The sequence below is a fragment of the Gopherus evgoodei genome, chromosome 10 (assembly GCF_007399415.2).
Source record: "Gopherus evgoodei ecotype Sinaloan lineage chromosome 10, rGopEvg1_v1.p, whole genome shotgun sequence".
NCBI classification, from domain to species: domain Eukaryota; kingdom Metazoa; phylum Chordata; order Testudines; family Testudinidae; genus Gopherus; species Gopherus evgoodei.
The window spans coordinates 16,705,919-16,720,290 of NC_044331.1; the positions used below are offsets into that span (position 1 = coordinate 16,705,919).

At 42.1% G+C, this 14,372-nt stretch overlaps 1 protein-coding gene across 11 annotated transcripts in view; it reads left to right on the plus strand.

Annotated features, from left to right (window-relative positions):
- ARNT2 (aryl hydrocarbon receptor nuclear translocator 2) overlaps nt 1-14,372 on the plus strand; it is a 142,501-nt gene that overhangs the window by 106,255 nt on the left and 21,874 nt on the right. For all 11 annotated transcript variants that reach the window (XM_030577697.1, XM_030577687.1, XM_030577688.1 and 8 more), the window contains 2 exons: nt 9,284-9,356; nt 9,527-9,650. In XM_030577697.1, coding sequence (XP_030433557.1) covers nt 9,284-9,356; nt 9,527-9,650 — 197 coding nt within the window. The remainder of the gene's footprint in view (nt 1-9,283; nt 9,357-9,526; nt 9,651-14,372) is intronic.

Below are 14,372 nucleotides of genomic sequence, written 5' to 3' on the forward strand. Positions count from 1 at the left end.
ATTTCAAATTAAAATAAAATGCAGAGCCCCTCTCCCCCGACCAGTGGCCAGGATCCAGGCAGTGTGAGTGTCACTGAAAATCAGTTCGCGTGCCACCTTCGGAACGTGTGCCATAGGTTGCCTACCCCTGTTCTACCCTTGTTGCTTAGGAGAGTGTTTTGACAATGACATAGAGTTGGACACTAAGGCCACTTGTAACCAAGCCTCACCCTCATGTTCCCATTTTTGCATATCCTACCTGTTAGCCTATGCATCAGAGTTTATAAGGCCTGTAACTTGGCTATGAGTTAAACTCCCAAAGTGCCCTAGGAGTCATGCTGAGAATCAAAAATGCTAATTTGCTAAGTTACCAGAAAGATGTAACCTGCACAAGAATTGTTCAGCAAAGAATATTATTTTTGTAGTGTCCTAACAAACAACTACAATGTTAGCTTAAGTCAGCAAAAATCTGATGTGCCAGACAGATGAACAGATGTTCAAATGTACTGGAAATTTATGGGCAAAAATAATGTTGCTGAAAATAAGAAGTTCCTATGTGGAAAAAAGAGAACGTAAGTTACAGTGAAAATATACAAAGCCCTATAAATGTACCAAATTGTAAACTAACTTCAGGACTGTGTCAAACAGTGTGAGTTGTTTGTGATCAGGCTGAAAAGGGTTTATTTACAGATTGAGGTATGCACCGTTCTGTTATGCACTGACCTAACAATACTTAAAATACATGGTTAGAATTGGCTCTGAGGTCTCTTCAGTTGCCAACTAAAACCCTTGTTGGTAACATATCAACTGTACCTGAAAAGAAGGACATACTGCCCATTTGGAGCAAAATAAATCTTGTGTATTGAAATCAGGGAGCTGGTTATTCAGCTGCCTTATTTGCACACCCAAATATTTATGTAGTTGGGGTGGGGGGGAAGAGATGCACACCCATACTTTTGCACATAATCATTTGCATACATGAAAACAGGCATGCAAAATTAAAGACAATTGCAGATAACTGGATGCCAACTGAAATAATTGGCTTTTGTTCCCAGGGTCGTGAAATCTAAATTTTGACCTATAGATTAAGTAGTGTTGACTATTGTTCCATACTTTCCTTTTCAGGATACCTTGGCTCCCTAGCACAGACTAGGATAAATAAAATTGTGCCAGTATCTGGATCCTGTCATATCTATCCTTACTTGGTTTTAAAAACAAACCAGAGATGTTGCCTTAATAAGGAGCTTAGGTGCTGTTAGTTCTACAGATGATATTTCCATGTTATCTCTTATACAAAATGACATTGCTAAATATGTTTTGCCTTCCCTTTTTTTGGAGATCTGTGATGCAATTGAAAAAAAACGACTTTTTTAAGCTTGTAAATTTAAGTACTAGATTAGAAGGAACAGAATATAGCTATGTTGTGTTCAACTGACTTATTTTTCATTTTCCCCATTTCTTCTCCCTTCATACACACATGCACAGTGTAATTCTTGCTGTAATAGCTCACTCGCTATTGCTATGCTTCACCTGTGTGTGGATACATTAGTTTCTGGATATGTTAATTTCTGGATACTTTGGGGCACAGTAAAGGGCAGCTTTTCAGAATTAGCCTCTGATTTGCATGCCCATTTTTTGCATGTCTAATTGTAACTGAATCAGCGGAGGTGCATCTCTTGCATGCACAGGTGGTTAATTTGCACATGGACACTGGGCCCAGCAGGCTGATTTACTTGAAGACACAACAGGTGCATATTCTCTTTTACAGATGCAGTCAACTGTGTGTGCAAAATCAGAAGCTGGTTTTGATTTTTTTTTTTATAAATTTTATAATGCATCTAACACCATAGTATATTGGCTCAAGAGTGCTTAAAATTTTGGCCATAATTATTTCTTTGAGACAAGGGAGCAGGTAAACATATGTTTAATTCTATTCTATATTTCTACAATATCCTTTTAAAAATCTTAGTTTCAATGTCTGTCTGTTTGTCTCTATATCTTTACACAAACTCAGAGCAGAAAATGTTTGCAGACAGCTGGATATGGCAGTTGTCCACACACCAAATATGGGCTTTCTCATTTAAAGAATAGCCATATTTGGAAATGATGAACAATCATAGGTTAAAAAGGGCCTTTACAACTCTGCAATTTTCAAACTATGCAGATGGCTTACCTAGAAAGGAGGTATGTCGGTATTGTGAGACATAATTGTCTTTGTTTATGTAGATCTGGCCAGATTGAAGATTTATCACATGCTCTACTTTCTTAAAACCTCTGTGATCGCCTGAAAAATAAGTGGTTAGCCCCATTCCTGGCTCAGATGCCTTATGCCTCACCAGCTTAAAAACTAGAATACTGGTTATGTAGTGAAAATGTTTTGAGTGTATGGGCTGTAGCCCTCTTTGCCTGATCAGCCACAAAAACAAGAAAAAAGTGTGTGACTTAGCTTAAATAATGTATTTCTAACCCTTGTTGTTTTATTTTTAGAATTTGTTTTAGGGTGATCATTTTAAAGATCTTGGAGGAAGGGTTTATTTTATGGGGCTTATTGTCTTTTTTTTCTTTTCTCTTTTTCATTTTAAAATTTGTATTCATTTCACTGAGTGGTGTTAGTTTTAAAACATGTATTAATCTTATAGGCACTCTGACCTGAGGGTGATGCTATGTTAATACATTTGATTTGCTATATAGATATATTTAGATAAATAGTCATCAATTGAATTTAGAGAGAAGTCTGTTTTGCCTGCCAGTGCTCTCTTATTAATAGAAAGTTGTTCTCATTTTGTGTTGCCCAGTAAATGCAGCTTGTTTTCCAAGAGGACTGCAGAGGGCAGTGGTGGTCATAATTGTTTTTTAGAATATTGCTTTGGGACTTGAAGCAGTTGACTTTCCCAGCTTAGTTTCTGTGTGGAAGGATAATTAAACTTTGGAGTCAAATGTTCATTTAGTACCGTGCCAAAAAAAAGAGGTTAGCTTGGTGTCTTTTGGATGTAATCATCCAAAAGAAACTTCCTGCAGAAATGAAGTATTTAATGTTTAGTATTTATATTGTGTTCAGCTGAAAAGGAGACCTCTACACGTCACCTCCCCACGTCGTCTTCCTCTTTGAGTTCCAGAAAAAATTGACTAACATTTATTTAATGCAGAGGTTGTGGTGCCTTTGAATGAACCCATCTATCCTGAGCTGAATGAACAGTTTCTTAATTTTATATGCACCTAGAGCAGAAATAGGTTGTTTCCTGACCTTTAGAGATGTTGATGCTTTCATTTTTCATAAACCTGGTTGGATTATTGTGTGTATTGATGAATCCTGGACTTCTGTTAGTCTTGAAATATTTTAGTTGTAGAGTTGCAGTCCTCAGAAAGATCTGGTGCAGGTTGCTACCAGAGGTGGAATTCTGTCTGAATCAGTGGTCAGCTCTGGTATGGTTGATTACTGACTCTGATTCGGGTGCAGTAGAACACTTGTGAAATCAGCTGTTTCAGTGAGATTCTAACCCATGATAGTGAAGATATCACAAACCTTACTTTCAAAGTCGTAACTGGGACTATGGGCATCTGTTGTTAATAAAAATAGACTAGGGGTGATATCTTAAGTCTGCATCCACTCGTTTCTCCCCAACAAGAAAACTGCACACTCTAAAGTTTGAATTCTTCTTGACCACTTTGAAGCCAGGACAATAAGCTAGTGATTCCAGAGTTTATACAGAGAGAGATGCATTCAACTAGAAAATTCTCCGGTTTCAAAAGGAAATTTGTACAGAGTCTTTTATTCCAGTATTTTCTTAGATAAATCTGTATTAGCAATTAAATCCTTCAGGTTCACAAAACATACTCAGCACAGTGAGAGGTTTTCACAGGGACTCCCATTGTGAGCCAGAATTTCCAGCAGTTACCTGGGGAATTCTCAGTTGACCTAGACAGTATTCCACTTGCTATGTAGGATATCATCTTTTGAACCAGAAAATTCATCTTTAATGGCTTCCTCTAAGCCAACTCCTAAAATCAAAAGCAGGGCCAGTTTTGGCTTTCACTTGCAAACCAAAACAAGAGGATTGAATTTTTCCAAAACCAAAACCATCCTGGCTTGTCCCATTGTTACACATCTGATCTGGAAATCTAATGACTAAAGAGATCTATATGTAATAATCATCCATTCAAAAAGGCAGGCTGTGAAGGGAGTATCTAAACCAGGGGTGGGCAAACTTTTTGGGCCAAGGGCCACCTCTGGGTGGGGAAATTGTATGCAGGGCAGGGGGTTGGGGTACAAGAGGGAGTGTGGGGTGTGGGAGGAGATACAGTGTGCAGGAAGGGGCTCAGGGCAAGGGATTGGAGTGGAGGAGGGGTGCAAGGTTATCAGGGGGCTCAGGGAAGGGGGTTGAGGTGCAGGAGGGGTGCAGAGTGCAGGAGGGGCTCAGGGCAGGGGGGTGGGGTGCAGGAGGCTATTTCATTCTTGCTATCTGGTCACCCTAGAGAGCACTGCCCTTGCCGTTCCTCTAGGTACCTCCCCTGAAGCTCCCATTCGCTGCGGTTCCCCATTCCCAGCCAATGGGAGCTGCGGGGGTGGTGCCTGCACACAGGGACAATGCACAGAGCCCTCTGCCCTCTCCCCCCCCCCCCAACCTGGGAGCCAGAGGGACCTGGTGCCGGTAGCGCCTTGGACCGGATCCAAAGACCTGAGGGGCCGGATCCAGCCCGCAGGCCATAGTGTGCCCACCCCTGACCTAAACGTGGCTGTTCTGTGAAACAGTGCATATTTTCTTAAAGAGCTAAAACCACATTTGAGATATTAATACTTGCAGTAAAAATAAGAAACACAACCTACTTTTAAAATTAAATTAGAACTGAGTAGCTTACAGTACAATGCAATGCAGAGAAGATGCATTTAAATATTTGTTCTTTATAATTAGCTGGATTTTGTGCAGTTTGCCTTGTAAGCAAATATTGATCTAGCGTGGTACTTATTTTGTATTGTTGGTTAATAAGTGCTACTGATGAGTATCTTCAAATACAGACAGGTGGAGGAGTTCCAGGTTAGACAAGTGCTGGTAAACAAACAGAGTTAACTAAGTATGCTATTTTGTTTGACTCGTTTGTATATCTATGGCTGAATCAAGAGAACACACTTTATACTTAATAAAAGAGGCCTAAACATGGAAACAATATAATTAGCTTTCACGTTAACAGCTGAATTTAATGAGTATTTATCGTCCAGGAATGGTGTTTGGAAAAACTTCCCCATATATTTTCAGTGATTAAACTGCTTCCTGGAGTTTTGTTGGAAAAGCATATATTTGCTTACTGAAGAAAGAATCCCTTTGCGTACAGTAATGGTTTTTTTAGACATACTCGTTTTTTATTTGATAAGCTATTAATGAAAATCCATGGTCTAAGGAATACTTGGGAAATATCTTTTATGTTTGCTCCACATGATGCAAAAATGATTTTATATTATACAGTATATGTCTCCAGCTGTCTGAGATTTGAATCTCTGATTCAAGTTCTTGATAGTAATGGACAGCTTTAAAATATGGTTTTGATAAGGTTCTGACTTTTTGGGTCATAGCCCAGAATTTATCCAAATTATCCAGATAGTTGAGGTCCATCTCCTTGGTATCTGGAACCTCTTTTTTTCCATCACTACCACCCATCCAGCTGTAATATCTTCCTGCTTGAGGGAAAGGCCCAATGGTTTGCAATTCCTGTCTGTGAAGTCTTGTACTTCTCCAGGAGGAGGCCAGGGACCTGCTACCACCAAAACACTGAATCTTATTTACAAGTGGCCTACTTTCCTATCAACCCAATTCTGGTCTTGCTGTCACCTCTGTCTCACAGCCTTGGTGTCTGTCTTCCTGTGAAAAATATCTCTGGTGGCTGGGTACAAGTCATAGTAAAGGTTAGACCAAGGATTCTCAGACTTTTGTACTGCTGACTCCTTTCACCCAGAAAGCCTCTGAGTGTGACCCCACCCTTATACATTAAAAACACTTTTTTATATATTTAGCACCATTATAAATGCTGGAGGCAAAGTGGGGTTTGGGATGGAGGTTGACAGCTCGCAACCCCCCATGTAATAACCTCACGACCCCCAGTTTGAGAACCCTGGGTTAGACCACAGTGGATGGGTCAACTGTCTTTGAGCCCCTCATGCCATAAACAGCATCACTGGATCTGACCAAGAGGCAGAAAGGAACCATTAGCAGAACTAGCACAAGACAAATTTGCCTCTAATTGTCTTAAGCCATCAGAAGCCAAAAAAATCAGATAAATGCTGATATTCTGTAGAAACTGTATTACTTTATGGAGGGTTTGCAGCCTGCAACATTTGGTGTCATTGACAAATGTTCCTCTCCTGCCTTTAAGAGGCAAAAGGTTTAAACAGAAATGCGAAGAAACTACTCAGGTTCTTCACCTCAGACCAAACCCAAATACTTGTTATGGGCAAATGAAGTGTTCCTCATCCTCCTCCAAAGCCCTCACCTGAGAAATCCCCACGGCTTAATCTTCTTCCTTTATATTATTCAGCATCTACATAAAGCAGTCAGCAGAGCCATTGTGACAACACAGGCTGAAATGACAGCAGCATACGGACAACGCCCAGCTCTGCGTCTCCTTTATATACAGCATAAACAGCACTATCTCCCAGCTTTCTCAGCCGCTAGCCAGAGTCAGTACTTGGATGAAGATCAGCTGGCTAAAACTCGATCCTCCCTCAGATTTTTAAGTCAGTCTGCAACCTTCTTTCTTGTTTGGTGTTAATCGATGCCTGAATAGTTGTGTTAGTAAAAATGCCCGTTTCTGTCTGCCTGCAGCTGGCCCCCTAAAGATTGTGTCCCCATTCTAATGGTCAGAGCCCTGACTCTGGTATTGCATGCCTTTATATCCTGCAGGCTTGGTTATTGCAGTTCATAACTAGAAATGGAACTATTTCTAGGTGAATGGCTTCAACTGGTACAAAACACAGCAATCCTATCTGCTTAGCCACAAAGGTCACCAGAACACACCATCCAAATGCTCCAGTCTCAGGACTGGCTCCTCATTAAATACAGAATCTAGTTCATGGTCTTTGTCCTAGTGCTCAAAGCCAACCATGGGATTGGCCTCTAATTATGTAGAGGGTCGTGTCTCTCTCCAGGACTGATACCCGCCCATGACAGCTGCATTCTACTGGAATCATAAACTTCTCAGCTATTAGACTTATGAGCATAGTAGACAGAATTTTATGGCAGCAGGGCCTACATTATGGAATTCTTTATCCAGAAAGAGAGGAATGACCAGTAACCTTACCACATTCAGAACTAAATGCAAAAGTTCTCTTCAAATTGACTTTCCCTCAGTAAGTACCTCACAGAGAAACCACACATACAATTCCAATGATGTAGCCATAAAATTTATTGTGATCTTTTGGGTAGGAGCCTGGCGGGGGTCGGGGGTGTTGATGTTGCTTTCTTAATTCTTGGGAGATTCTCCTACTCTGGTCATGGGTGCCATGTAATAATTTAGAATAAGATTTTCAACTACCTTATTTGTGGATGCAGACAGTTAAAAGTAAAGGCTTGCGTAAGATATATCTTAGAGGGAAAATCTTGATCCCATTGCAGTCTATTGGAAGGGGGGGAGCATTGCTGTTGTCTTTAGCAGAATCAGATTTTAGCCCTAATGGGGAAACTGATACTGCGTTATAGTGGTCTGGTTTCTGAACTTTCTGATTGTCATAAAGTAATAACTACTGTAGCAAGCTCAAATATTTGTGAAGTATTACTTAGGTGCCTAAGGGGTGTTATCCTTTTAAAAACACAGTGGTGAAGATAAAGATGCAGAAAATATATTAATGGCTATATTAACTTAAAATATAAAAGATCTATGAATTTCTATAGCAACATTATATATTTTGTAAAATATTAGTACATAAGTTACACTTAGTTAATGCTAATAAGATTATATATTTATGTATTAGTAGTGTCCCTCCAAGGCTTTATAGACAATAAATGTTTCAAATTAATTATAGTTTTCAACTATATCTACTGGTATTTCACTAATTTGATGTGCTTAAGTAATAGTGCCTGACACTGTGTTTCAGGGATTTACACAGAAATTTTTGGTAGATAGTGCTTCTTCATTCATTTTTATTGAATATGTCTGTCTGCAGTGATTCTTATTCATTTAAGTTACTTATTTCTTTGGTTTTTATCGTGTTTAAAATTATTCTTTTTCTGCAGCATTTGTCTACACATTGATTCTATAAAAGGTGTCTTCTATTAAATGTAAAACTAATATATTTCTGGAGACCGTTTGCTGTACAAAACTTTGGGAAAATAAATAGAATCTGGATTGTGATGTAGAGTGGGGCAGAACCAAAATTATGCTGAATGGGGAAGGTTATTGAGAATGGTTTTATATGCAGTACATTTTCCTTTCTTCTAATTATTTCCCTGCAAAACTCTTCACGTCTGTAATATGGAAGTATCTGCTTTGATACACTACTCCCCTTCGACACACACACACGTTGATATATGACCAGACAATCCAAATAACTTTGGGGCGGGGCATTATTTAGAGAGGAAGCACAGTCCAGTGGTTCAGGCATAGCCTAGGACTTGGCAAACCTGTGTTTAATTCCATGCTCTGCCACAGACTTATTATGTGTCCTTGGGCAAGTTACTTAGCCTCTCTGTACCTCAGTTCAAGGGTGCTGTGAGGATAAATACACTAAAAGATTGTGAAATGCTTTGAGATCTACTGATGAAAACCACTATGAGTTATATAAGTAGTAGTAGTATTTTATTATTATAGTGCCATAATCTTCACAGGAGTCTGCGAGATTATAAAACGAGGAAATAATTTTCCCACCTGTTGATTGCTCTGGGCCCGATGCTGCATCCATTCAAGCCAATGGGCACTTTAATATTGACTTCAGCAAGTGCAGGAACAGGCCCTGCATGTTCCTCTTTAATCTGCAAAGACGTCTAATTGGCATTTTAAAAATAAATAAAATTTATGAAAAAGTTAGGTGCATAAGGAATGCAGGATACAGCCCAAAACTCCTTGGAAGTCAGTGGGGTTTCTTTGGTGTGCAAGGCATGTTTGACCCTGTTATGCTCAGCAAGAACTGTACTGTGTTTTGAGGTTTTCTCAGTACGAAATCTTTAAAAATATTTTGGCTTTGCAGGAAATGGCTTGTCAACAAAGACTCTGGAAGCGGTTACATTTGCTATGGGAATTTAAAGGAGCGAGCCAATCCTCCTCCTCTTTGTTTCTTAATTATATTTTTTGTAACTCAAGTCATTTCCTCTCGTATTTGCAGACAGCTTCAGCAACAGCAAGCCGAGCTTGAAGTACATCAGAGAGATGGGTTGTCCTCCTATGACTTATCTCAGGTGATATCTCTGAATGGGTGGTGGTGTTGTTTTTAATACTGATGTCTCTGATCTTTTAAACACAAAGTGATTAAGCATCTAAACAAAACAAAAAGACACTGACTATACTTGAGCTCATTGTGTCAAATATGAGAGGGGGGAATTACATTCTTTTTGTTTGTCAACAACAGGTACCTGTTCCAAATATACCAACTAACGTTCATGAGGGTGGAAAGCCAGTGGAGAAGCCAGACACTATCTTCTCCCAGGAGCAGAATCCTAGGTTTGCTGAGATGTTTGCAGGAATAACTGCTTGTAAGTGAGAACCTCTGGTATTTAATTTTTAATACTGTCTTTGTGAGCTGCAGTCATGTCCTTAAGTGCTGTTACATAATATGCAAGCCCCTTTGTTTTCAGTTTAAACCAATTTATACCAAAAAATTCCCCGGTTTTACAAAACGTATTTTTCTTTTTTTTCTGATTTTTCACCCTACTTTTCTATCATTCAGATATATTTTTAAAAAAAACCGTTGTTTGATTAGGAAAACGCAGTCCATTGCGTGAGATAGATGTGTCACGATAATACTTTAGTTGGTGTGTGTATATACAAAGCTGCCTGTTTAAAGGAAGGCGATGTATTAGTCTACAAGATACACACAATAAACAAACAGCCATGCATGCAAGCATGTACGTGCGCATCTGAACGTACTGATGAATCTCACGCCCACCACATACACATTCCAAGCTGTTAGCAGATAATGGTTTAAAGGTTTGACACACTACAATGGGAAGAAAACACAATTCTCTACGTTTCAGAACACAACGTATTCGAAAGTTTTAAAAAGACAAAAGCAGAAGAAAAGGGTAAAGCTGAGTGTATGCGCTCGAACAGTGCGGCCCAAATATTAAATGTAAATATGTATAGGCGAATAGTTCGAAGTCTACAGCAGTAAACTATTTATTCAAATAAAAAGTTTTATTTGGAGATTAGAGATCTATTGTTTTCTTAAACTGAGAGTGGCATTGTGTTTTGAGTTCTGTTTTGGTTCTGCAGAAAACCACACTGATGAACAGAATTTCCTGTCTTTCCATCCACAAAAATAAATCCAGATATTTACCCAGAAAAATTAACATTTTTTGCACTGATTTTCACCTGTTTTTGTTGTTGTGGTAATAAACTCTGATAAATTCCCGGGGAAAATTAAATAAAATAAAAACTGAAAATGAAGGACCCTAATAATAACAAAAAAAAAAGCACTGTGGCAAAGAAGTCTCTAGGCAAGTGAGTTTCAAGGAACAATGCCTAGAATTTATTGGAAATACATATGTTCCCCGAAAAGGAAGCTAAACGAAACTCAGAAGGTTAGAGGACAGGCTGATATGCTGCCCAGCTCCACTTAGAAGCCACTTTCTGTTCTCACTTAGTAGCCACATCTTTCCCATGCAGTTTTGAACAGTAGCTGTCCTTTTGCAGAGGTGCACTTCTACAGTATCAGAGGGGTAGCCGTGTTAGTCTGGATCTGTAAAAGCGGCAAAGAGTTCTGTGGCACCTTATAGACTAACAGATGTATTGGAGCATGAGCTTTCGTGGGTTGGCATCCGACGAAGTGGGTATTCACCCACAAAAGCTCATGCTCCAATACTTCTACAGTGCAGCTCATAGAAGGATGTAAACATATTTAATAGATCTTCCAGCTTCGAAAGTTGGAATAACTTTTTTTCTCAGACAGTATATGTCAGTGTGGCTCGCTGAGACGGATTAGAGTAGCAATGCTATCAAGACTGTGGCTTACATTTTTTTTAAAAATGGCTTACATTTTTAAAAAAAAATTCAATTTTTGTAGATGTTAGGTGTAATATTTTTCCTTGTTTTTTTTTAATTGTTCGCTGTTCTTAACCTTCCCCACTTCCCCCAGAGTGAAGAAGTTTTTGATTTATTTAAAACAAACATAACGGGCAAGTGTCTTGCAATGAGGGAGGAAATAACCCATTGTGTTTAACTACAGGGGTATAAGGAGATGACCTCACTGCATGGGGTTCTTATGTACAGCTTGACCTTTTCAAACTGTGAAGGCAGTGTAACTTCAGTATAGACTTGATGTTCCGTCTCTTTGCTGCTGAGACTTTCGCTATTCCTGTTCATCCTTGTCCGTTTATTCTTACAGTGAAGTCAGTGTTTGAGACCATAAAGGGGATCTGCTGGAAGGCAGTAAGACTCCAACCCTAAACACTGGAACAATGTTTTCCAGGCGAGAACGTCTTGCTTTCTGGCTGCTTTATTGGCTGATATTCAAACAGATCTGAACTGTTTGTGTGACTAGGTCAGGGTTAAGGGTCTAGCAAGCTGTGAGGTGAGCTCAGGAGTTGTGTTCTTTGAAATGCCATTTCACTTTTCATTCTTATCAATTTACAATTTGTGCTTTTGGGGGGGGTATGCTCCCTATGTGAGTATCTCCTGGGAACTGTGATCAAGGACTCTTTTAATGATAAAAAGGAATGGTTCTCGGTTAGAGATGTGCTAAAGGGTCCAAAAACAATATTGACAAATGTGCATGCTGCTTCCAGACACTTGCTTTGTACTGATGCTAGGCCTCTTTCTCCAGTTTGGCTTATAAAAATAGGTTAGGGCTGACAAACACAGGATTGATGTAGTGGGACAGATGCAGGGCATCCATCAGCTGCATGTTTTATTAAAATAAAAGACCTCATGCTTTACCCATCCATGCCTTTTGAGCAGCAGCCATTTTGAGATACAGAGCTGTTTAATGCAGTGCCACCATTGGTCACAGGTGAGCTTTGGGGCAAGTTGGAGAATTTATCCCCTCAGTGGAGAGAAGCAGGGGGAGGGGAGAGTTACCCATCCCATCCCTGCCTCCCCCTACCTGTGCTTCCCTCCTGCTTCCTGTGGGAAGCTCCACTGTCCAGGCTACTCTACTCCAGACTCTGAGGCTTTGGCCCTTTCTTCGCTACCCAGTCCCAGTTGCAGCATCCCAGCACCCTCTGTGCTGAGCTGCCATGGAGCCGCCCCCACTGGTTCCAGCACCAGTGGGGGGTGGGGTGGGGAGAGGTCCCATTTCTGCGAGGAGGGGAGTGGAAGGGAGGGAGAGGTCCCAGCCAATCCTGGCCTCTCCAGTGGGAGGAGTAAGGGGTCATGGCAGGTTCTTTTCCTTGCCCCCACCCCCTGGAGAGGCTGGGACTAGGTGAGACCTCTCTCCCTTTGCTCCCATTATGGCCAAGGGGAGCCTGCCTCCCTTCCCCCCTGCCCAATCCATTGTGCCCTTGGAGTCTGTGCCCGTGGTTGGCCAGAAGTGTAATGTGTAGAGTGCCCTAATGTGGTGCGCTCAACTGCCCCATGTTAATCTTGCTGGTGTGCTCTAAAAGGTACCTAGTTTACCAGCAGGTTCTATATGGCGCAGGTAGAGCCCAGCACTTCAGAGCACTCTGTGGTTGCATTGTGGCCTGGGTGGTAAATCCAGCACCGCAAAACCCACAGGAAACTGCTTCTGCCTCACCTCCTGCCAGACCTTGGCTACACAGGCTGCACATGTGCCACAGAGGCAAAGGAGAAAAATGCCCTACTACTAAATCTACATTACGAACACAGCAAATCTATAGCAGGCTGCTGAAGATTTGCTGTGTTTGTGATTTGGATTTAGTCTCTCTCTCACTCACACATGATATATTAAACAAACAAGATGTGTTGGCTTCCCTATATTGGTGTGGCAGTGCCCCCAATGCCCTGCCGCTGTGTGCTACGCCTCTGGCAATCTGGGTATTGCAGGAATCAAAGAGGAGGATGTTGGTACTGGTTGGAGAAAAGTAAATAAGTAACTAGTGAGGGTATGGGGATAGAAATGAGGATGTGGGTGAGGGCTCCAGGCTGGGGCAGGAGTGTGTGGGGGGTGAGGGCCAGATGTGGCCTTTGGGCCGCAGTTTGCCCACCAGGGGTGGGCAAACTACGGCCCAAGGGCCACATCTGGCCTTTCAGACATTTTATTCTGGTCCTCGAGCTCCTGCCAGGGAGCAGGGTCCAGGGCTTGCCCTGCTCTGGCAGTCCAGCCGGGGGCTTGCCCCACTCCGCATGTGCTGTGGCTCCACGCAACTGCCGGAAGCAGCGGCATGTCCCCCCTCCGGCTGCTATGCATAGGGTTAGCCAAGGGGCTCTGCAGCTCCCATTGGCTGGGAACCATGGCCAATGGGAGCTGCAGGGGCGGCAACTGCAGACGGGGCAGCGTGCCGAACTTCCTGGCTGCACCTCCGTATAGGAACTAGAGGGGAGATATGCTGCTGTTTCTGAGAGCTGCTTGAGGTAAGTGCACCTGGAGCCTGCACCCCTGACCCCTCCCACATCTCAATCCCCTGCCCCTTCCCTGATTCCCCTCCTGCCCTCCAAACCCCTCCGTCCCAACCCAGAGCACTCTTCCCGTCAGCCCCACCCCAGAGCCTGTACCCCCAGCCAGAGCCCTCACCCCCCACACACTCCTGCCCCAGCCTGGAGCCCTCACCCACATCCTCATTTCTGGCCCCATCTCAGAACCTGCACCTCCAGCTGGAGCCTCAGCCGCTCCCGCACCTCAACCCCCAATTTCATGAGAATTCATGGCCCACCATACAATTTCCATACCCAGATGTGGCCCTTGGGCCAAAAAGTTTGCCCACCCCTGGGGTAGAAGGTAGGGGATTTTGAGCCTAGCAGACTTCAGGGCACCTGGCAAAATACCAGTGAACAGCAAGGGTATGTTTATTGCTGTGCTATCAGGGAAGACCTGAGAGGCAGAGGGGAAAAAGGCAAGAAGTGGAGGGCTGGATTCTGAGGTGTGACTGGAGAACTCAGCGGAGCTCAGGAGGGAGCAGTTTCTTTTAAAACCTCTCCCTGTCCTCAGAAGCTCAGCTCAGTAGCTCAGCTTTTAACTGCATCATCTGCTAGGGGCCTTCAGAAGCTGTTTTGGCACCTGGTGATAGCAGGAGCATGGGGATACCTCGGCCATCCCCTGTGCCTTTCTCTCTTGTGCAATTCTGTGACACCTGAGGAATTTC